The sequence below is a fragment of the Danio aesculapii genome, chromosome 9 (assembly GCF_903798145.1).
Source record: "Danio aesculapii chromosome 9, fDanAes4.1, whole genome shotgun sequence".
NCBI classification, from domain to species: Eukaryota; Metazoa; Chordata; class Actinopteri; order Cypriniformes; family Danionidae; genus Danio; species Danio aesculapii.
Genome location: NC_079443.1, coordinates 6,224,931 through 6,250,874, shown reverse-complemented (window position 1 = coordinate 6,250,874; position 25,944 = coordinate 6,224,931). Strand labels below are relative to the sequence as shown.

The 25,944-nt window shown below is 34.1% G+C and overlaps 1 protein-coding gene across 1 annotated transcript in view; it reads left to right on the top strand.

Moving 5' to 3' along the window:
- Positions 1 to 14,537: 14,537 nt before the first annotated feature.
- chmp2ba (charged multivesicular body protein 2Ba) overlaps positions 14,538 to 25,944 on the top strand; it is a 20,807-nt gene continuing 9,400 nt past the window's right edge. The window contains exons 1-3 of the mRNA XM_056465146.1: positions 14,538 to 14,732; positions 18,740 to 18,831; positions 23,866 to 24,060. Of these exons, the coding sequence (XP_056321121.1) occupies positions 14,699 to 14,732; positions 18,740 to 18,831; positions 23,866 to 24,060 (321 nt within the window). The 5' untranslated portion in view covers positions 14,538 to 14,698. The remainder of the gene's footprint in view (positions 14,733 to 18,739; positions 18,832 to 23,865; positions 24,061 to 25,944) is intronic.

Below are 25,944 nucleotides of genomic sequence, written 5' to 3'. Positions count from 1 at the left end.
CAAATTAGAGTACAACAGCTAGTCTGTTAGGGCTGTGTAAATGTACAGACTATTGAGGATGGAAATTAAATGACTCACAGTCTGGTAGATAATGAAGATATGATAAATAACGGTTAATCTGAAATCCATCTGATTATTTCAGTTTGCCTAGACTATAATGTAATGTAATATAATATAATATAATATAATATAATATAATATAATATAATATAATATAATATAATATAATATAATATAATATAATATAATATAATGTAAAACTTACACATGAAAACAACAAACCTACAATATTTTTAAATACTGTATATGACACATGTTGTATAAAATTGCTGTGCTTGTTTGTGCCACTTACATTTGGGTGCAGGATTAATTGCATTTGTTCTTAAATTTTCTTGCAGTTGTCTGGTTCAGACATGTTATTTTTTGCATAGTGGTTGCTGGGACAAGCCGATGTCATCCATTTGAAAGGCATAATCCTGGAATGTTGAGCAGGTTCACTGATTCCTTTTAAATTCAACACAAAAGGTCTATGAATATATGAATATGAAGGATATAGTTCATTTGCTAAAACAGATAACTCATTTTTCAGTCATTTTTAGATATCATGTTTGCATGTTGTACATTGAAGACAACAATTGCAAAAAAAAAAAAGAAAACATGATTTATGGAAATGACAACCTGGAGCTTTTTAGTTTTCAGAAACCATGTTTTTACATTAAGCATTGAAGATTTCAATAGCAAAAGAGGAAACAATTCTAAAAAGAGTGGTTATTTGATTTTGCAAATTAACTTAACCCACTCACACAGTCCACACACACTTGTACAAATATGCAGATGTACTATCTTAATGGGGACTTCCCATAAATGTTATGATTTCACTGTACAGACTGTATTCAGTAAACTATAAAGTTTATTCTGAAATATAAAACAAAGGATTTCAAACAGGAGATTCTTCAATCTGCAGTTTTACATTTGTATTGCAGATTAGTATATATATGAGCATTATCACACTCATAGCAGTGCAATATGGCTGTATATCGGCACTGGTGGGAGGCGTGCATTTTGCACTGCTACAAGTGTGATATTGCGTATATGGCTCGTTTCCACTGACTGGTACGATACGGTTCGGTTTGGTACGGGTCACCTTTATCAGGCTTGCGTTTCCACTAACAAGGGTACCCTTTTGGTGGGCATGGTGTATGACAGAAAGTTTCAGTCGACGTCATTCTCGCTCGCGGAAATGTCTACAGTAAAGCTGTACAGGTCGCTCACATATCATATGAGAAGCACTTCTCACAAAACAGATGCTTCATACACATAAATACTTGTGTACAAATGTTTATTACTAACTTTTCTATGAACATGAGTTGATTATAACTGCAGATCAATGACAGTGCGAAACAGCCTACTGTAACGTCTGTAAATATATTAAATAACTAAATAAATGAACATATATAAACACATACAGCCCTTTACAGTCTTCGATATGTTATCAATTACAGAAAAACCACATATAGCTGACATTTCGTCCGTGTTTAGGTTCAAAAGCAACACAAAATATAGCCCACAGTCAGTGAAAACCTCTCATCTGTGTCTGTAATCTTCAGCAGCACATGTAGCCTCTGTTAGACAGTAATTCCGTCATTCCCGGTTCATATTAGTCCAAAATGTGAAGATAATAGTTATACATGGCATTTTGTTCATGTTTGCTGAAAAATAATGTGCTCCTTTTTTCCGGCTTCTCCTTTGTTTCTTCACGCTTCACTCTCACGTTTGTCAGTGTCTGACAGGATCGGGTTTCAAAAGCACGTCAATAATCAAGCGCACATTATTATCTTCAGCTCAAGAAGTTTATTATTTCAGATATAGACGCGCAGCGAGCGCGAGGATGAAAGCGAAACCGCTCGCGCTTCAGATTGCCTCGTAAAAAAAACTACGCGCACAGGGTAAATCTGCTCTACTCCATGGCTTTGTGGCTGTTTATCAAGGCGACGACAAGGTTTGTTTGAGCCCGGATCGACGATGGCTCGTTATTATGTGTATAAATAATTCTGCTGTAATCTCTCGGCTGTGCATGTATTTTAAACATGGCGTTTTTTTTTGTTTTCATTCTGGCTCTGTACACCAATAGCGTTCAGCTGTGCGTCTAGCTCCGCCTTTAGGTACCCTTTCTCGTGTTTGGTACCCTTTCGAAAGGGTGCCAAAAAAGTGGTACGGTACGTTTCGGTTCGGTACGCTTTTTGACAGTGGAAATGGCTATAAAAGTGTACCAACCGAACCGTACCGTACCACTCAGTGGAAACGGGCCTTTATACAACAGTTGAATGGCATAATCGCGTATATAAAAACGGAGAGTCTCAAAATCCTTTAATAAGAGGAACTACTTTCTTCCGCCATTCATTCACGTCTGCAGCTGATGTCAGAACAGCAGAAACTGTTGTTACTTTACCAATGATACTTTAGAGCTAGTATTTGAATGATTCTCTAGCGTAATATCTAAAGTGATGACAAAACAGGTGATTTTGCTGACATTTTGGGATTATAAGGCTGAACAGGCATGAAATGCCATCAGTCTACAGAGATTTCCCAGTATTTCTCTGTTGTAATTGGGAGATTACAATTATTAACCCCGAAAAAACTAAACAAGCAGTCTTATGCATAGAGACTTCCAGATGCCCGCAAAGGAATGATTATCTCCCGGAAATCTCTGGGAAAATAGCAAACACTAGTACCAGAAACACTACCAGACTGGTATGAAACAGCACTAAAACATAGAGAAGAGATTGACTTAAAAGTCACTCACCAGTTCTATAATGATTTGTTCAAGTTTCACTCAGAAAAACAGTTTTATCCCCTGACTTATAATGCGGTCTCTGTCGCCATTTTGTGGTGAAACAATGTAACGTCAATTTATTTGCTAAAGTCATGCTAAATAACTTCAAAATTTGTAATACGAAAATACTTTAAATGTAATATAACCACAATTTATATTAAATGAATTTATTAATCAATAACATTTAACAAACAACAATATAAATACAAGTAAATCAGTCTAAAGGACAACAACCAAGTTGTCGGTCAGCATTAAGCTAACTTAACATTGCAGTTAAATCTATTTGCTCTGGAGTAAATAACAGATGACTGTGACCAAAATATTGCCCTTAGATATAGCCTAAACAAATTACAATTTACAGTAGACTAAAATAAAGACACCCACTATACTTTTGAATTAGTAGTCGTTATGTGCTCACGTTGGGCAATATGACAGGCTGATGGTCGTCGACACGCTGAAAGTTCTGAATTTATAAAAACAGATTTTCAAATAGGCACTATCCATAAACTGCGCAGTTGCAACCTAAACAACTACATTCTCGACTAAAAAAGCCTCACAAGTCCATTATGTTGTCCAACAGCTGCAATATTTGTCAAACTGTGAGAGAGTTGTTTAGCCTTCTCAATGTGGCTGATATTACTTTAATATCTCACGGCTATCTGAACAGAACTGTTGTGTGTATGTGTATATATATATTAATTTAACAGAAGGTTAAATGAGAGATTTTATGGCAAAAATCCAAAACCATATCACAATTAATGTACTGTGATAAAAGGATTTCAAATATGTGGAACTAAAAACGCAAATTGAGCAAAGAGGAAAAAAAAAATAATAATCAAAGCTCTATTGGACGTGGCCTTTTGTAAATGAGCCGAGGATATGGATGATGGCTGTTCTCACCTATGTGGGTCAGATGTGGAGCTCTTATCTCCAAAACCGGTGAGTTTTGACTTCCACATTATTTATTATTCCTAATATGGATGTCTATGAATGATAATGGTTACGGGTTTTCAGCTTCCTTCAAAATATCTTCCTTTGTATTCAACAAAGTGAAAGAACTCTTACAGGTTCAAAACTACTTGAGGGTGAGTTAATGGTGATTTCAATGGGTGAACTATCAAAGTAACTGTGCAGAATAAAGCATCTGGCTACCAAAAAGAAAAAACAATAAACAAACGGCCAGAACAAAATGTTGTACAAAAACTCAAGAGACACTGTACGTCTTTATTTATCACAGATACTATTTAAAATATAGGTGACACCATTACAAGCAGCACAATGTGTATTTCAAGGAGTCAAGAAACTGATTTTGAACTAAATTTATTACAAAATCAGTTTAGGACTCTTTGTATTTCTTGAAATAAAGTATGTATTCTGTGTCAGGATGTATCCACATAAGCAGTTGTCCATTTTGAGCAAGTTCTTCATGAATGTCATCTCCTCATCTCCTCCAGATGGCTGTGCAGAAGCACAGCCCTCGGGAAGTGATAAATCCCAAGAGTCTCGGAGAGAAAAGGAGATCCTAAATGTTTATTCTTTGCGTCTCTGCTTTGCTTTAATACTTAGTGAAGCACCCCATGGGGGAGAACTTGCTTGTGTCATCAGGCATCTGTCAGAGAATGAAAAAACAACAACAAATGTATTAGTGGGAGGATATCATATCACACCAATCCACAAGGCCGTAGCATTAAACAGAGACAAATCCTACTGGAGGATGTTTTGATGTTTTATTATTAATTTAGCTGTCATCAGTTAAACCCTGTTTATAACAAGGACTGTAAATAGAAAGATAAGTATAACGTTTAATTAAAGCTGCAAGCAGCATTGAAAGGGTCCTCGCACTCGAGCTCACCACCGCACGGTCACTTTAAAACGACAGAACAACTCCCAATATGAATGTAAGCTGGTAAATACTAAAATAGCACAACAAAAACTCACTATTATGTGCCAAATTTACTTCTGTCATCAGGTGGCTCTACAACTGTTACTGAATATTGGCATGTAGATGCTTTCAAGACGCTTAAAAGTACATTTATTTTTGTATGAACTATCCTTTTAAGTCCAAATTGTACTGTACAGTATATGCAAAAAAATCCACTTTAAGTACATTGTTGTTGTGAAAATATACAAGATGGCTTTACTTTTGATAATTGGATTAAATGATGGTTGAATGAGACGTTATTTTGTAGCATCTATTTTTTAAAATGACACTCTATTTACACCATTCCCAGTTTCTATCCAGCTTATCACCATTTCTATGACTTCTTTCCACATAATGAGCCTCAAATTGTGTTGAATTAGAGGTTCATGTCAAATTTTGTATCCTCCAGAGCTATATCATTTATAAGGTTCACAAGACACAGAGAACACAGTAATATCTTTCCCAGAACGAGGTAATCGTGTGCATAACTATCCCTTCACGCCTTGAGGCGGTGTTAGCAGTTATCTCTATTTGACATCAGCAAGGAAGAAGGTTTAATGGGGTTCAATTTGTGTCACGGGCAAAATCAAAGAACATCATTTCTTGGTGAAATTTAAATTCCTTCCCCAGGACAAATGGCGAAGGATGTCACCGAGGTCTTAATGAGAACATCAACAAGCATGTCCTAGGACACAAAGATCCTCTTCGCATTTTTAATTGTTCAGAAACAATCCAGCCGGTTCAGAAATCACACGGTCACACTTGTCCTGCATTACAAATTTGAACGTTAATTGCATATGCGACTCTTAAAAGGCATCTCATTCCGGCTAGTGTGACCACCATGGAGCAGATTCAGACGTGGGCTTTTCATGTTAATTGGTCACCTTCATTATTGCTCATTTAAATAAATGCACCACTCTATCAGGACCATCTTCAACATTGATTGGGCTTGGCCCATGAGCACTAGATAATTGGAAGGCTTGTTTTTTATGTTTAAACACTGGCCTTTTGGCAAATTTACTAAAAAAAAATGCAATTAATGTCATGTTCAAATTTCAAAGACCTCACAGATTGAGACAATCACATTTATCTTAGCTCTTTGAACGTCACTGAATATATCAGATGTACTTCTGCTCAGTTAATAATTGTGAATTGCTTAAAATAACTTTTAGATCCTCTTTTTTGTGTCTAGAGAAACATGATCAAGCTGGTTAATTATGAATTTAGGCTGCAAATTGTAATTAACACTCTTTGAATGTCATATTATATTTAGCATTCTAGTTAAAGTCGAGTTATTATTTAGCATTTAGGAGAGATATATATGATGATTTTTCATCTAAAATCTGAACATTTATATTTATTTATATAGCAGACACTTTTAATCAAATGTGGGATTCAAGTTATAACAAGTGGTTCATAACTTATTAAGAACTTTGGCTTTCATCGCCATTTACAGTAAATAACAGCAATGAATTGGGGCCATGTAAACACAAACGATTAAAAACACGACTTAAACTGCACGCTTTTGAAAATCAAGTATTATCAAATTACATGGTAATGGCATCACATGCACCACCACTGTATGCTTTAACATGATTTTGCACATTGCGTATTCAGTCTATACACTGTTAATGATTTCCTGTTGAATCTACAGTAACTTACTGTAAATAAATTACAGCAAAAATACTGTATTTACTGTACATTCACAGCACCACATCACTGTATATGTATTTACAATATTGCATATCTTTACTGTATAGTATACATCAATATTAACAATGAAACTTTAAAATACAGTAACATACTGCATAACTGTCATACATTAAAATTCAGTTTGTGCAGGCATAAGCGAGTACTTTTAACAAAAACAACTATATTGGCAGAATGAGGAATCATTTATTTATTTATTTATTTTACTGTAGCATGTTCCCAGCAAGCACACAACACCATAAGATGTTTATACTAGGTTAGATTTAGATCATGATGTCAGGTGACCAAATTCAATGTCTAGCCAGCGTCTAAGGACAACGTTATTTTGACGTCAAATAACAACGTCAAATGACGTTGATATTTGGTTGATTTTAGCTTGTGTTAGAAAGTGACCAAAATCCAACGTCTGATAGGTGTCATAGTGGTAACATCCACACAACTTCAAGGTGTAACATGATTAGCCGTTGATATTTGGTTGATTTTAGGTTAATTTTAGGTTGGACATTGGACATTGACGTCAGCCTGACGGGTTCTGACATCAACCCAATTTTCATTTCCAAACAAAATCTAACATCCCATGACGTTGGGGTACGTTGAGGTACAACATCAATATAACATCATGTTGACGTCCTGTGCCTGCAGGGTTTCTTTTACACTGCCACCCATACCTGCCAAGATTTATCTTCGACATATTTGGAGACCAGGGGGGTGGAGTTGTCTACCACTGACGTTGCTACTGCCGCTATTCAAATCCCACATCTACCACCTGTGCAGGAATCAATAGTACAACTGTAACGTATGTTGCCAGATTGAGGTAAAAAATACTTTGAGATTTGAATATTTCTTCAATTGTGTGAGGGGATGAGCTTCATACAGGATCTGGCAACTTGACAAACATCAACAAAAAGTGATTTTTGGTATCTAGATTGGTGATTTTTGGTAACTACATAAAATTTACGTGAGTTTCCTGGGTGAAACTAAATGGGAGGTTGGTGGGGAAAATGGGAGTGATGGCAGATATGCCACCACCTACTGGCCTGACATGCATAATACAGCGATTTTAATCATTGTCCTGGATCCGTGTGAAAACATAAAAACCTTTCTATTTTTGGTACCCCATTAATGTACAATCAGTGTCATGACTCATGTTCAGCAAAAAAAAAAGTATGTGTTTTCTGCAAATTGCAAATGTAGTGTTTTTGTTTCTTAAGCATATCAATTAAGTCCTTCCATTATAATAATGGAATTCCATTACAAAAAGCTTTCCATTAATGGCTTATCAAGCAAGCGGTTATTAGGTATAAACTTCCTAGAATCACTTACAGCTTCTTTAGTCTGCTGTGCAAGCGTTTTTAGCAATTAACAGAGAATGCAGTTAATTCCCATGCATCTCTGCCGGAATGGCTATAATTATATGGCTTGCACAGGGCCCTCCATTAGACCATGAGCATTGCAGGCACAAAAAGTCTGTCTAGACGTTTTCTAGTTCTGAAGGACTGCATCTCCCTGTATGAAGGACTCGTCCTCTCAATGCCCTTCTGCCTTTAATGATTCTAATTCCCCATGCAGATACCATTCATTTGCCTCAGTTGAATAATTCTGGCCTTGCTTTAACCCTGGGGCTGTAGTTACCACAGTGCTGAAGAAGACCCGCTACTGGGACCCCGTTTTGTAAGTGCACTGCCCCTCACTTGATCATCTCAAAGACTGAAGGTGTCATTGAGTGCCGCTATTCATGCATTGGACTGATTAATAATGTGGACATTTACTGTGAAGTGTGCACTCAAGTAGAATATGTCACTATACGTGTGTGTGTGTGTGTGTGTGTGTGTGTGTGTGTGTGTGTGTGTGGGTGTGAGTGTGGGTGTACTGGTTTTGGTTGTTTACAGAAACAAATTTGTATAATGATATGGACCTAGGTATTACAATGTTGAGGTAGTTTATGAGGACATGTCCTGTGTCCTCGGAATTCAAAACATTTAAAAGTGCCCTATAAAGAAAATCTAGGTATACCCAGTCATAGTTGAACAGTACTAGAGCAATGAGAGCTGTGAGCTCATTAATATTACAGTAGCATTCCAAATATGGTCAAACACTCATTATTCTAGAGGTATTTTTAGGACTAATATATAAACATATAAAACCAATTCTTGAGAATTTTTGAACTTACCTAAGCCACATATCTACTATGTAGTAGATATCAGATAGCAATTGAACTTACTGAATCAATCATGCTTAACAAGGTCTTTTGACATTCAAAATTTGACACAGGTTTATAGTGAGGGATGGGATTAGGGGTAGGGTAAGGCGATATATAAAAATGTTTTCACAGTATAAAACCCATATACGCCTATAGAGAGTCCTCATAAACTACAAAAACCAAAATGTGTGTGCGCCTAAAATCGGTTTTCTAAAATCAGCATCTAAAATCTTGTAAAAAAGTCTACCGGTTCAATTTGACCCTGTTTCAGGAAACCAATAGTTTCAAAATTGCTAATCAACCAGGCATCTTAGATGACTTGATACCCACTGAAAACTTTTAAATTGAAACAACTCTTCTGAAAAGAGAAAGGCAATTTGTTTAGTTTCTGATCATAGGTCTCCATTGGCAAGAATATATACCTACAACAATTCTTTTGCGATTCATATATATATATATATATATATATATATAGTTGAAGTCAGAATTATTAGCCCCCCTTTATTTTTTTTTTATTTTTTAAATATTTCCTAAATCTTGTTTAACAGAGCAAGGAATATTTTTTCTTCTGGAGAAAGTCTTATTTGTTTTATTCCGGCTAGAATAAAAGCAGTTTTTAATTTTTAAAAAAATATTTTAAGGTCAAAATTATTAGCCCCTTTAAGCTATTTTTTTTTTTCGATAGTCTACAGAACAAACCATCGTTATACAATAACTTGCCTAATTACCCTAACCGGCCAAGTTAACCTAATTAACCCAGTTTAGCCTTTAAAAGTCAATTTAAGCTGTATAGAAGTGTCTTGAAAAATATCTAGTCAAATATTATTTACTGTCATCATGGCAAAGATAAAATAAATCAGTTATTAGAAATGAGTTACTAAAACTATTAGGTTTAGAAATGTGTTGAAAACAAACCTTCTCTCCGTTAAGCAGAAATTGGGGAAAAAATAAACAGGGGGGCTAATAATTCAGGGGGGCTAATTATTCTGACTTCAACTGTATATAAAGGCATTTGTTTCAGTGTCTGTGTGTAGATGCTGCATTTAGCCTTTGTAGGGCAGTATGACATGGGACAGTCTGATGCTGTTTTCTTCCCAGGGGCAGATGGACTGGAGTCAGTCACTCGATATATTAGCTCCCTGCTACTATTCTAGATCAATCAGGCAGAACACATTTATCACCAAGAAGATGTGGATACTAAATTATGATAAGACTCAGATTCCACTCTGCTTGTTTGCATACATCCATATGTTTGTCTTTTAAAACATGTCTCAAACATGCACTATTTTATATTGTGGCATAACTATATAGTGATTCTTTTAGTAATTTAGAATTTATTACATATTGTGTACATATTATATTTATTACATATTGATATATTACAATCTCATTAAAAATGTATATGCTTTTTTAGTTAGACAGCCAGTGATATTACTAATAATGATTCTTAAAAACATGCTATTATTGTAGTCAGTAATTTTAGGATGATCTACTAATGTTCACGCCAGTTTGAAAATTCCTAATTATATCAACAATTATTAATATAAATAATATATTTTAAATAATTTAGTCATGTAATTATCAAAATAAACTGTTATCTGATTATGAACATAAAGATGTAATCTATTTACAAGTACTTCATATTTGGAATCTGATTTTGCAATCCAGATTGATGCTTCAGTTTTCATCACGTCAGATAAAAATGTTTAAAATAATTTCTGTGAATAAGTAATGAGACCCCTTAATGGCTTAATGGAATAGTTCACCCCCAAAATCAGATTTACCCACTAATTACTCACCCTCAAGTGTTTCAAAACCTTTATAAGTTTCATTCTTCTGTTTTTTAACGAAAGCTGAAATCCTGTAACCATTGATTTCCATAGTAGGAAAAACAATGGAAGTCATTGATTACAGGCTTCCAACATTTTTTAAAACATCTTCTTTTGTGTTCAACAATCATAAAGGGAGAATAGATGATACCAGAATTTTCAGTTTTGGGTGAACTACCCCTTTAAATTTCTGCCCAAAAATAAATAAATAAAAAATCAGTTTTGTAATCTAAATTAGCACTGTGCCTTCAAATAAACGATTGCTTAGCATGTTACAATGAACTTGTGGATCAGTACACCTCCTCTAAACATCAACAGGAACACTGAACCTATCTAATTTCACAGATGAGATAACTTACTTTATATTACTGTCTGGAAACATAGTTAGCGCATTAGCATTAAACGTCTGCCAGCCTGAGGCGATTCCACGAACGGAGAAGACAGATAAATGTTTCAGAGGATTCTCTGTGGGACTTCTCCAAGCACACACAGAAAGACTCTCCCTAATATGAAAAGGAGATTTTAATATACTTTAAAGACACCCTCTGCAGCAAATAGAAATTGTAGTTTTGTCTCATTATTGCAGGCTAGGATTGGTCTGTGTGCTTGGGGGCAAGATGGATCACCAGTGGGCTTATTACCATTATTAGCACATTTAGTGCCAGTCCCTGTTGCCAACCTTGCTGATTGTAGGAAAACATCTCCCTAATAACCTTAACGAGTATAATGCCCCAGGATGCGCCGTGTCCTCCTTAGAGAGAGGGTGTAATGTGCTCGGGGCCACACATCCGCTATCCGTCCCAAAGTCACCCGCCGCACGGCTCCTGCTGCCTCGCTGGCTCGGGTTTCTTTGCTGTGGGGCAGTAATCTTCTATCTGCTCCACTTTACCATACGATGAGAATTACACCCACGAGGAACTGAGCCACAGATTGTTCAGATGGATGGAGCGTAAAATTGATAAGAATATTAAATTTGCCATAGACAATGTGATAACCTGCTGTAACATCCACTGAAGAGATGAACAAGAATGTGGGATGATAACAGTTTTAGGTTTTGTTGTTGTATAGAATTTGTGGCGCATGAAGGAGTTATCTATATACAGTTAAAGTCAGAATTATTAGCCCCCCTGAATTATTAGCCCTCCTGTATATATTTTCCCCCGCAATTTCTGTTTAATGGAGAGAAGATACTTTCAGCACTTCTAAACATAATAGTTTTAATAACTCATTTCTAATAGTTATTTTATCTTTGCCATGACAGTAAATAGTATTTGACTAGATATTTTTAAGATACTATATTCAGCTTAAAGTGACATTTAAAGGCTTAACTAGGTTAATTAGGTATAGGCATGTGAGGGTAATTAGGGCAGTTATTGTATAAAGATGGTTTGTTCTGTATAGATTATCGAAGAAAAGATAGCTTAAAGGGGCTAATAATTTTGACCTTAAAATGATTTTTTTAAAAATTAAAAACTGCTTTTATTCTAGCCGAAATAAAATAAATAAGACTTTCTCCAGAAGAAAAAAAATATTATCAGACATACTGTGAAAATGTCCTTGCTCTGTTAAACATCATTTGAGAAATACTTGAAAAAGAACAAAATATCACAGGAGGGCTAATAATTCAATTTCAACTTTATATAAAATAGATTTTTTGCTTTTTTAACAAAAAATTATATATATGTATAGTTTCAACTCTGATACTTTTTTATCATGTGTTTTTTTTTACATTTTTGCTGGTGTAGCTACCATAAAAATGTCCGATGTGTGACAAAAATATGAAAAACAGAAATAATATACAAATACCATGAGAGTAACTTTTCTTTACTTATCTTCTTAATACAGTGCTATTTATTTTAAAAGTAAATTATGGATAATAAGATGACTAAATGATTAACAAAAAAATTTGCACGAGGTATTTATTAATGATTTTACTATTTTCTTTGTAATTTATATGAGTTGTAATTTATTGAACTATGCTTGAGACCGTCACACCATAAAATGGTTTTGAGAATTGGCTCAAAAATGTAAAAGGTTATAGGTTAACACAGCAGTTTTATAACAGGATGTCAATGGAAGACAATTAAATGTTTAACCATTTACTTAATTTTTAATGATGACAATACTATTATATTCAGATTTGTCATCTGTGACAGAGAAAATGCAACATCATGTCAACAACCCACATGTATATATTGGTAAAACCATTTTGCTTCTAAGAATGTTCATTTTTGTTTCTCATAACGTTTCCAGAATGTCATTATAGAGTGTCCTTGTTCATGTGTTAGGGGAACATTCCTGGAATGTTCTCATGTGCTTCCCAAAAAATAACAAAATGGGAACCAAACACAGGAACCATATTAGAACATTAGAAGAACATTCTTTGCTGAGGTCTTACCTCATTGTGTGTGCAACTTTGAAAAGAAATCAGACATTTTGTTTATGTTTTGATTATAAATGTAAGTTTGTGTTGATGTGGCATGTAACATATTCAAAGTAAAGTCAGAACGGTCAAAATATTTGCTTTTGTTTTATTCAGAATTTTTTAATAAAATTGTAATTGATTTGATGAGGTTAAATACAAAAACCTTTAAATGCTGTTTGATATTTTCTTCTAAAATTAGCATTTCTCTCTGACTCCTGTGTGTATAGGCTCACTTATTATACTTTTATAGTGACGAATAAGTTCTTTTTATTGGCTTAAAAGTAAAATAACTGAACATGCATGAAAAATGCTCGTTTAGGAGAAAATTTCAGATGGCATTTAGAGGTTTTTGCATCTGAACTCTTCAATTCCCCTTAGTTTTTTCATTTTTTAATTAGATTTTCAGCTTAGTCCCTTTATTAATCTGTGGTTGCCACAGCAAAATAAACCGCCAACTTATCCAGCATATGTTTTTTACGCAGCGGATGCTCTTCCAGCCGCAACCCATCATTAGGAAACATCTATACACACACTCATTCTTACACACTCATACACTATACTCAATTTTACCATACTCAATTCACCTATACCACATGTCTTTGGACTGTGGGGGAAACCAGTGCACCCGAAGAAAACCCACGCCAACACAGGGAGAACATACAAACTCCACACAGAAATGCCAACTGACACAGCCGAGGCTCGAACCAGTGACCTTCTTGCTGTGAGGCAAATGTGCTACCCACTGCGCCACCATGTCACCTATTCCTTAGTTGTTGTTTTTTTATCATTGACTAATAGTTTTCATAGGAAACACTGTCAGATGTTATCAGATGTTATCTTATTTGGAACTGTTTTTTTTTGTTTTTTTTTACTGAAAATGATTTGCTAAAGAAAGTTTTGTCATTACCCCAAAGCTTTATGTTAGAAATGATGGAAATTATATAGAAATGATCTTTTATTAAGCATTGGAATATTTTTCCTTCTTAATTAGGCTTATTAATTGCACAATATTGCCATGTAACAATGTAGCATCTGCATTTGAACTAAAGTGCATGCATAATGTGTTTATTCAATTAAAGGTCATTCATATAAGCACTGACAGTCCAGATTACTTATGAAATGTAGTCTGTTAGTTATCTGCCAAGGACAGTATAGTAAAAGTGTTTGATATCCTTTACAACGACAAAGAATTGTTTTGATAAACGTTGAAATAAGAGTGTAATTTTTTTTCATTATTTTTTTATTCATTCATTTAATAGCATCACTCGTTAGGATATACAATGTGCATAATTTTATTCAAGTTCTTCAGCATTTTAATCATATTTTCTCATCACTTGTTCATTTTAAAGAGTCCTGAGGTTGGTGTGATGAATTGTTTCAGAGTACAAAAACTCAATTATATGAGTTCATAAAAACTGCATGTATAACAATTATGGAAGAATTGGGAGGAAAATCATAATTTTCAATGAATTATAGCATATTACACCTCAGGACATTGCTGAAAAGTTAAAGTTAATCAGCCTTGTGCAGACGAGTATATTGAGGAATAGAGCACTGCCCCCTAAAGGACGTCAGAAGAACTGTGAGACACACTCAATCTCGTCGCCGGTGACGTCACGCCCAGCATGGGATCATGTGCTGGAAAGTCAGTTGTGCTGCTGACAAACAACCAAGACGGGACCTTTGAGTGGGTCGATAGTCTGTCAGGCTCAGACAATTAAGCGGAGAATCTAGTTTTCATTTTAAATAAGTTGAATAACAAAGTCTAATTTAAGTCGTCATGGCGTCTCTGTTTAAAAAGAAGACTGTCGACGGTAAGACACTTTGTTAATTGTTTAATTATAGTTTTTTTGATGGTTTTATACGCTGCACCTGTTTGCCTGCTACATCTTCTGCGACATTATTAGCGTTTACAGCAATTTTGTTTACGTAGAGTTGTAGATGTGAAGTATTTATTACGTAAAGTGTTTATCTAGACATTCGCTGTTGTTTACAGTAATTTAACCGAGCATTACTTATTATGAGTGTTTAATTTACATTTAAGAGAGAGTTTATGTCTGTCTATCAGGGAACTATGTTGTGTATAGTAGTGTACATAAAAGTAATGTGGTAAAAAGTGATAAACTACGTTATTTCTTAGTTAAAATTGAAAAAGCTAATCTGCCTCACATTAAGATTAGTTATAGAGGTAAAGTTGGTTTTATATTCGCATATTCGGACTTTCCCCTTAATAATATATTTTCATAAAAGTATTGTTTGCATACAATATATAGCGAAATCATATTAGGAGCAAATTACTTTCAAAGTACAACATTGTTCACAGTCAAATATACAGTGTTGATGTTGTTTTCAAGTCACACTTGCATGCTAATTCCGTAACATGTAAACATGATAAACAATATAGAGACTTCTAAATGAACGAATGTGCGAATATAAAACCAACTTTACCTCTATAGATTATTTAATGTTAGATCATATTGGTCACATATTTTGCTGCTTTGTAGTTTATTTATTTATTTAATATATGTTTTTTCTCCCATGAGTTTGCAGCTTGTTATATGCTTTATTGTTCTGTGATATAGGTGTTTAATGATGAATCCCCGGCAATTTGCTTGGTTAGTTGGTTAGATACGGGTTAGCTGCCCTTCATGACTTAACTGATTATTCATTCAGTTCAACAAATGATCAGTAAAAGCCCTCATTCCTCGTCCATGCATATCAATACATAGATTTGAACAGTTCTTTCTTTCTTTCTTTCTTTCTCTAGTGATTTGATTCTGCATTTTCACCATCAACATTTGCTAAAAATGTTATTATTATTAATCTTTTGTTGTTGTCTGAACCCTGAATAGACTAATTCTATACACACACACTCAAAAACATGTTTGCAGTTTGTTAAAACCACTTATTTAAAATAAGCTAAAACGACACAATTATTGATAATTTTTGGGACAACGTAATTGTTTTATGTTCAATCCATGTCAATTTGTAAAAACTATTAGGTCAGCTTAAAACATTCATGTTGTCCCATAACAAATTGATTGTGTGTAACCCAGCATTTTTTACAGTTGTCGTTAATAATTAATAAATTGTTTGTGATCACTCAAACAAGAGAAAAGCATTTAAACTGAGAATATATCATTTGAATTAATCATAGTTTTGACTTACGTTGTGATATTTTTGCAGTGGTTAAGTTGAATAATTTCCATCATTTTCCAGTCTTTGTCCTCCTGACCTTGGTGCCAAGGTGAGTCGAGAGTCATGGTGCCAGTATATCCTCTCAGATGGCAGAGCTGGTGGAGCTCGCTGAGTTTTGTGGACGATAACCCTCCCTCAATAATACGTTTACGATACGTCATCTTTTACGTACACTTGTACGTGTACACAAACTCTCTAGGTTTAGGCATGCGCACTTAACAAACATATTGATAAGCATGAAAAAAAAATTTCATAAACTTTCTGAGTTTCTTTGGACTGTTATTTTAAACAATTTTTAAAAAGTTTTTGTTCTACTTTGTTAGATATGTGTGCTCTTCAAATTTATATTTTAATTTTTAATTTTATTAGAATATTATTTAATTACATAAACCTGGGATCTTATTTTAATTATTCTCATTTTTTGTTGCATTTCTTTTCGTTTAATGCTTTCTAATAACCTTTCACTTCATTTTCTTTTTCTCCATCTTTAAAAACATTTTTATATATATTTTTTATATAATTTGCAGATTTTTCTGTCTTTTGACTTAAAATGTATTTTTCTCCATCTTTAAAAAACTTTTTTTTTCAAATAGTTAGTTTTTTTTATTTATTTGTTGACTTTTACCTTCTCTTTTTCCTTATAATATAAAATGTCACACCTTTTAAAAATATTATTTAACTACTATTTATTATACATGTTCATAATATTATTTAACTACATAAACTTGGTATCTTATTTTAAACACATTCTCCTTTTTGTTGTATTTTATTTTGTTTAATGATTTCTAATAACATTTTGACTTTGATTTTCTTTTTCTGCATCTTTTCTGCATTCTTTTTTTTCCAAATAATTTGTTGGTTTTTATTTCTTTTGATTTAAACTGACTTATTGCATCTAAAAAAACATTTTTTTTTTCATTTAATTAAATTTTTTAATATATTTTTTTACTTTTACCTTGTCTTTTTGCTTCTGATATAAAATGTCACACTCTTTAAAAAACAAAGTTAAAATCAACAATTATCTCACAAACCTACCTACTTTATATATTTAATTAATTAATTTTAAAATATTATTATATTTTATCTTAAAAAATATTTAATTTTTTACTATTAACTCTTTTTCTCCTTAAACACCTTGTGGGGCTTCTAATATTGACCATTTCATCTCATGGGATGTTATCATGATTGGCATTCATGAGGGCACACGGTGAGCTGATTGCTGCTGTGTAAGAGTGTGTGTTTTCCCTAAAGGCGATGTACAGCACACTCTGGCATCTTAGACATGGAAATATGAAGAGGAACATGAGGCTCACTTTTCTGGTCACTTTGGGTCATAAAATCATGTTCCATTTTCAGAAATATTCTCAGATCTCATTAAATCAGTCAAATAATTCTAAATGTCGTATTCCTTTATTTCAAGTGTTTTGTGTGTGTGTGTGTGTGTGTGTGTGTGTGTGTGTGTGTGTGTGTGTGTGTGTGTGTGTGTGTGCATGTCTGTATAATGCAGCACAAGCAATAGTTAGATTTTTGTAATATTTTTCTTAGATTCTTCTTGTAATGTCCGTCCATCCATCCATCCATCCATCCATCTATCTATCTATCTATCTATCTATCTATCTATCTATCTATCTATCTATCTATCTATCTATCTATCTATCTATCTATCTATCTATCTATCTATCTATCTATCTATCTATCTATCTAATAAATACAACCTAAATGCAAAGCTGAAACATGGGAAATTTATTTAATAAATATATATTTTTAAAATATGTGCAGTGTGTCTATCTCTATGCAATAGTAAAAACAATTTATTTATTTTAAAATAGCTCTTTAGATGGATGGATGGATAGATAAATAGATAAAAAAAATCATTTAAATGCATTTTTATTGTCTAAATGATCCTTCATAATCCATTCTGATGGTGAGGTTCCACTACAATATTTGTTTCATGCATGCAAATGCTGTTTAGATTCTTTAGATGCTTTATATTAAAATTTCAAGTTCATTGAGTTTAGCCTAAGACCCATAGATTTACACGTAATGCTTTAACCTCATAGCTGAGTTAAAAGTATTCATTTAAAACTGCACCATTTTGGGAGAGTGGAATATATTTGATGTTTTTACCATGTTTAATTTAGTAATATTTGCAGTGTGTTGAAATGCAGTGTCCTACAAAGCTTCTCAAATTGTAGGATGATGAGGGTGATCGCTGCTTAATATGCCGATTTAGCTCTCAAAAACCATTTATTCTAAAAATCATCATCTAATAAAATTTAGCATCTTTTTATATAAAGTACTTTAATAAAAAAAATTGAAGTAAAATAATAAATAAATATAATGATTGTTATTTATTTGAAAATAGAAATGTCTTTTGAATGCATCAATACTTTTTTTTAAAACTCTTATTTTGAACTTTGTGTATAATTTGTGTAAATAAAAGTCCTGCCAGGAGTTTTGTGTTGTCATGGATATACTAAATCGCTTTTACGTCTTTTTGTGGGTGAATAAGAAAAGGGAAAGAAGAAGACACAAAAAAAAATCTGTTTCAGATCAGTGAACTGTATGAGGATTTTCCAGACGGTTTTTATTGCAATTTTTTCCCTGCCCCGTTCTGTCACAGATATCATTAAAGAGCAGTCCAAAGAGCTGAGAGGCACCCAGAGACAAATCACCAGAGACAGAGCTGCCCTGGAGAGACAGGAGAGGCAAATGGTAAGTGGAACAAAGCACTCTCATATCTGTTGAGTTCAACTCCCTACGTCCACCTCTTCCCTTTCAGCATCATGTGTCAACGCGAGGTAGTCCAGCTTTCATTTCATTCTATTACATCAAAGAATTAAAGTTTTCATCTTACTATTAGTTGCATTAGAAACTGGTAGAATCTGTGGCCTTCATTGCCTTAAGATAAAAAGTTTCCGTCTCTTAATACCCGAGAGGATGATTTGAGTGTTCTTGTTAGCCACTTTTAAAGCTCGGAAGAATACAGCGTGCTCACTAACTCTCTCCATTTAAGTTAATTGTTTCTATGTAAACACAGAAATGTGCATAATTGCCTCCCGAGAGGGGTTCTTTTTTATTCATCTTTATTGTAATTAGACATGGTTTTGCTTTGTTGTCAATTTCTCTCTTTTTTTTTCAAATGACCCATATTGAAAGATAGCTGCAGGGCGGTCACGTTCTGCTGCTGCTGCTTTAATTTCCCACTTACTGTACAACGGGGGCTAGAAGTCGGAGAACACATTAAAAACATGAGGGTTTATACTCTCATTTAAACCTAGAAATTTAAAGACAGTTTTCAGATATTCATTAATTTATTTAAAAAAAGATATATACAATCTGGATATATTCTGGGAAAAGAAAGTTGTAAGTTAGACCAAACTAAACATACAAGTCAATTCTACTCACTTTATATTAAAGTGTCTTAAAGTAACTAATGAGTATTTTAAAAAGTATCATGAATCATCTATCTCTATGATTATTTTCATGAGTATTTTTCATGTTATTTATTACAGCCCTTAAAACATTTAGGCCAAAGTAGGGGAATCTATTTTTTCAGTCACTTATTTAAAAAAAAATATCCAATGATTCTTACTAAAGCAACATAACTTCTTCAGTCAAGATCAAACAGTGATATTCAGTCAGTATTCACTACAGTTTAGTACTTGCCATAGTTTATCACCCATTTTCAGAACTTACTAGTGTTCAGTCCTCATCAAAAATTTTGTATTCACGTTCATTATTCAATACAGTTCAGATTTTATGACAGGTCTTCACTCGTGCTCATAAATTACTACAGGTCAGCACTAGTATTCAGATCTCAGTATAGTTCAGTCCTTACGTAGCGGATGCTCTTCCAGCCACAACCCAACACTGGGAAAAGTTCAGTATGCACTACAGTTCAATACTCACACTCAGTATTCACTAAAGTTCAATACTCACATTTCTTACTACTGTTCAGTACTTCCCATGGTTCAGCACTTATGTTCAGAACTCACTAAGGTTCAGTCCTTACAACAGTTATGTACTTGCATTCATTAATCAACACAGTTCAGTATTTCCGTCAATTCAGCACTCGTTCAGTACTTACTATAGTTAAGTACTCATGTTCAGTACTTCAATTCAGCACTCATGTTCAATTCTTCAATTCAGCACTCATGTTTAGTACTTACTACAGTTCAGCACTCATGTTCAGATTTCAATTCAGCACTTATGTTTACTACTTACTATAGTTCAGTACTTCAATTCAGGACTCATGTTCAGGACTTATTACAGTTCAGCATTCATGTTTAGAACTTTAATTCAGCACTTATGTTCAGTACTTACTATAATTCATCATTCATGTTGAGGTACTGTACTTACTACAGTTCAGCACTGATTTTCAGGACTTGGTCTAATTCAGCACTCATGATCAGTACTTACTACAGGTTAGCAATCGTGTTCAGTACTTCAATTCAGCACTGATATTTAGTACTTACTACAGTTCAGCCCTCATGTTCAGTACATACTTTAGTTTAGCACTCATGCTCAGTACTTACTACAGTTCAGTACTCATGTTCAGTACTTACTGCATTTCAGCACTCATGTTCAGTACATACAGTACTACAATCCAGCACTCATGTTCAGAACTTACTAGGATTCAGCTCTTCTTACAGTTCTGTACTCCCATTCGTTAATCAATACAGTTCAGTACTCTTGTTCAAAACATACTTCAATTCAGCACTCATGTTCAGTACTACAATCCAGCATTCATGTTCTGAACTTACAAGGGTTCAGCTCTTACTACAGTTCTGTACAGGCATTCATTAGTCATTACAGTTCAGCACTCATGTTTAGTACTAACTACAGTACGGCACTCGTGTTCAGTACTCAATACAGTATAGTACTGGTTCAGTACTACAGTTCAGGCCTTCATACTGTTCTGTGTTCATTAATTAACAGTTCAGTACTTGCCACAGTTCAGTATTCACTACAGGTTTATACTCATGTTCAGTAGTTATCAGTTCAGTACTGACTACAGTTCAGCATAATATCAAATCTGTTCTTTTTTTATTTTAAAAACCCTGCTCCAGATGAAATCCTATCTGTCAGCTGCTGGATAATTATTAGTCAACTGAAGTGGGTCATGCTTTAGAATGATCTGTCATCTGAATGTGTGGATTTTGTTTAGCACGTCAGTCTGTCACTTTTATTCTAGTTCTCATAGTGCTGCCTAGTGGCTGACGTGACAATAAAACATCACTAATAGGCCTGATGTTACAGCTCCATCTCACTATACATGAATATTTATAATGATGGCACATCATTATTTATCATGGTATAACAATAAAAACGGCCTATTCCAGTCATATTTTCTTGACTGTTTTCTCAGTAGATGTGTGTTAAAGTAGGACAGTCCTGTTTTTGTGTGTGTATGTGTGTCAGTGGTGTTAATGTGTTCGTTTGCGTTTTGCTTAGCAGGCATCATATGAGGTGAGCACAGCACCTGGTCTAATGTGTGTGTGTCATTAGAGTTTATTGTGTCTAATGTGTCTGTTTAGCTGATCAGCATGAGTTTGCCTGAGAGACTAACATTAAGAGCTCATTGGAGAAAACAAGATCTGCTGAGGTAAATTTTAAAAATAATGTGCCTGGGATTTGCTTTACAAATTATTAATGACTCTTAAAGGTATAGTGTATAGTTTCTAGACAAATAGCGGAACCAGTGATTTACAAAATCAGAAAAGTAAAAACGGTAACACTTTATAATAACTACACACTATGAATCATTTATTAAGCATTAGCATCTAGTAAATTCATTATTGGTTAAGCATTAACTTTACATTTATAAACGTTAGCAATCAATTTAGAACTGCAGCTACAAATGCTGCGTTCTTGACTTATAACCACATTTATTATGTGCTGAATAATTGTACTTTCATACTTTCCAACTGGCTGATTTTTCATTACTAAATTAAGTATTGCAATTATTTACAAACCATTTGTGTTTAAGAGTAGTTGGAGGTTTTTAAGATAATTCAGAATGAGTTAGTAAATGATTAATAAACTATTAAAATTAACATTTATATATCTTATTATTCAGGAATATAGTAATGGTTATTATGTATGTTAATAAATGCTTTATTAACTTAACATCATGCAGTTTTGTGACCTAATCTAAAGTGAGGACTATTTTTGCTTTATAAATGCCTTATAAATGACAATTAAAGGCTCAGTATCAAATGAACAATACATCTTTGCAATCGTATCTAAAAAGTAAAATTACTGTAAAGTTTAAACATTCCTGAATAACAGGAGTGCCAAAAATATGACATAAAATTGGGTAAAACAACAACAATATAATAATTTAACAATATAATGGGATGCAATATTTAAACTGTACAGTAATTTTATTTTAGATAAGGTTGCAAAGATTTATTTTTCATTTGATACAGTTTCATTTGTGTATCTTTAAATGAATATATATAAATAAAGTCATTTATGTTCTTTTTTTTCCTGTTTAGAATTGAACTGACCCTTTAATTGTCACTTATAAGGGACTATTTGCCTAAATAATCATATAAATATTAATTTGAACAGTTTTTAAATCATTTACTAACTCATTCTGAATGATCTTAAAAAACCACCAACAATGCTTAAGTGGTTCGTAAATAATTATAAATCATGGAAACCAATTCTTAACATTATAAATGTGATAATTATAAAGATGAACTTTTTAATGTATGTGTTCTTTATGCGTTCTAAACTATCTAAATATTACTATAACCCATGACCACCCCCCGCCCCCCCATCTCCCCCCCCTCCCCCCCACCCCCGCCATTGAGTGTGATTTCAGTGACCGTCAGCCCCCTCCCCCCCACCCCACTAAGCGTGTTTCCGCAATTTCCCCCTACCCCACTATGCGTGATTTCCGACAGGTGCCCTCGTCAGTAGTTGGGGGGGCCCCCACATTTTGCGATATGCCACTGAATGTTACGTTTACACACATCTACAAATTACATGTAAATGCATCAGCTTTTAACAGCCTAATACTCACTCACTTCTCTTGGGTGCTTTTAAAAGGGCTACTTTTCACTCATACTTTGAGTAATATTTACAACAGGTACTTTTACTCTACTTGCACTACATTGTTAGCCAAGGAATAGTACTTTTACTGGAGTATAATTTTTCAGTACTTTTTCCACCACTGGTACCAATCAATACTGAAATTTTAAAAACGGCCATTTCCTGCTAACATTTGAGTGCTGTTGAGCACATTCTTAAACACAGCTTATTTTCTATTCTTTGCCTTCACATCGATCAGCTGGTTTGTCTATAACAGGGTTGTCCAAACTCGGTCCTGGAGGACCGGTGTCCTGGAGAGTTTAGCTCCATCCCCTAATCTATCTCACCTGAACCAGCTAATCAAGCTCTGACTACATATACTAGAAACTTCCTGGCAGGTGTGTTGAAGCAAGTTGGAGCTAAACTCAGCAGAACACTGGCTCTCCAGGACTGAGTTTGGACACCCCGGTCTATAAGCTGACAAAGGAGCAATCTGCTGATGAATCGTGGCTTTAAAATGCTCCAATGTCCCTTTATGTAAGTGTTAGTGGGAAATGGACATTTTTTAAATTTCAGAATCGAACATTGGACAACCATACAGTAGTTACACTTCAGTATACTGTAAAATAGCACTGCTTGATTTCTCTGTCTCTGAGTTATGTAATGGTCAGTTCTTGACTTCGTTTTGTTTTTTATTGTTAACAGGAAATGGAAATCAAAAAAATGGCCAAGACTGGAAACCGTGAAGCCTGCAAAATATTAGCCAAACAGCTCGTACAGCTTCGAAAACAGAAGAACCGAACCTACGCTGTGAGCTCTAAAGTCACGTCCATGTCCACGCAGACCAAAGTCATGAACTCTCAGATGAAGATGGCTGGAGCCATGTCCACCACAGCAAAGGTAAGACGCTCAAACTGCTGAATTAATCTGCATGTTTAAACCTGTTTCTGGAGGTCTACAGAATGCAACCAACACTTGCTTTGTGGCCCAAACTATTCCAAGATTCACTGCACTACAGAGGCAACACATTGGGTTTAATTTATAAACGTGACGTGCGCACAAAATAGGGGCGGAAATGTGGTGAACATTCAGGAAGATTGCTATGCAAATTTTATAAATCAGACTCATTGTTTTTTGAAGAAAAAGCTGGATTATACTTTCAACGAACTGTAGTGATATCTAAAACTACCATCTTACTAAGATGTGATGATTTTTTTTTTGTAATAGAGAGTTTATATTGTCTGTGTATATACATAATTTTGTCATTAAACTCTACTGGGTGCACAGGCTGACAAATCCTATACAACCTGCTACCAACTACTGTGCATGGTGCAGGTGATTGGTTGTAGTCGCCCCAGCAGCCAATGAGCTTGCTCCTCAACATTTAAATACCTCAGTGTAATTTAGCAATGGGAGAAACAAACTTTTAATTGCTTCAAAACTATTGAATCAATTGCTTGGAAAAATGATTCACTGTTTCTAATTATTCGAAACAGCACGTGATGGGGACACCTGGTGGTCAAAACCGTGCAAATGCAAAAAAAAATCAGATATGTGGTATTACACAGATTGCACCCAAGCAGCGAACCACATAAATTTTTTTTAAACATATTGAATCCCTGATTACAGAAATCAAGTAATCTTACCAATTTGAATCGTGGTCTAAAACCACACATTCAAAACAAAAGATGTGCTTTAAAAGCAGCCATTACTAGCGTCATTTGAGTTGCCAATCTGCAGTGCGTTTTTAGATACATCATCTGAAAGCAACATCTAAGATAAGTTTGAGAAAACATTGATACATTTATACATTTCAATTCTAACTCCATCCATGCATCTCTTGTGTATTATAAAGATAAGCAGCAGTGTTTTTAAAACTGTGTTCAGAAGCAGCAGATTAGCATGAAAATCATGTAATTTCAATATAATTTTTTTCCTTATTAAGGATTCTTGTTTGTGAATTATTTTATTTTCCATTTTTCAAAATGTAATTTTTCTCTACCTATGTTTCACATTGTTATGGCCTTTTTTCAGTTCCTTACAAGCTCAACAACTGGAAATCACTTACTATAAATCAATGCTTCGATCAGACTGTATCTGTTAATTAACGCCAATATATCAGGATAATATCAATTTTAGGAGCTTACACATCAAAATGACTGCTTCAAAGACGTGTTAAAAGGTAGACCACAGAAAAACTAAATATAAAGTTTGTAAAACCACAATCGAGCTTTGGAATATGGGAGACGAAGCACTTCACTGCGATTCAAACAGTACCTAAGATTTTGTTTCTAAAACCTGAGGTAAATTATCCATTGTTGTTCTCATAGTGAATATTAAATTCTTAGAAAGTGATATTCAAGCAAAAAACCTTTTAATATTATGCAAAGCACAACACTTCATTAAAGGTCTTAGAAACTCAGCTTTTTAGTCAGGGAATTTGATATTTGGCTTAGAGTGTAAACATTGGATTAGGTTTAACTTTGTGCTTGAATTGGGTTATATACGGATGTCATACTGCTTAAATGTCATGCTGCTTAAACATTTGACACCATTCAGCTGTTTCAAGGGTGATGTTTCCATTAACTATGCTAAACGCAGTGATTACCCTACCCTTAAATCCCCCTTCCCCTCAAAAAACGCCACCCTTGCCCAATTGAAAGTTAACTTATTTAACTTTATTTTCTATATAGCACCTGTACAAAACAAATCAAAACCCAAAATTTAAGTTTCTTTCCTTCAAAACAGATCTATATTTTTATTTCAAAAACAAAATAGCCTCAT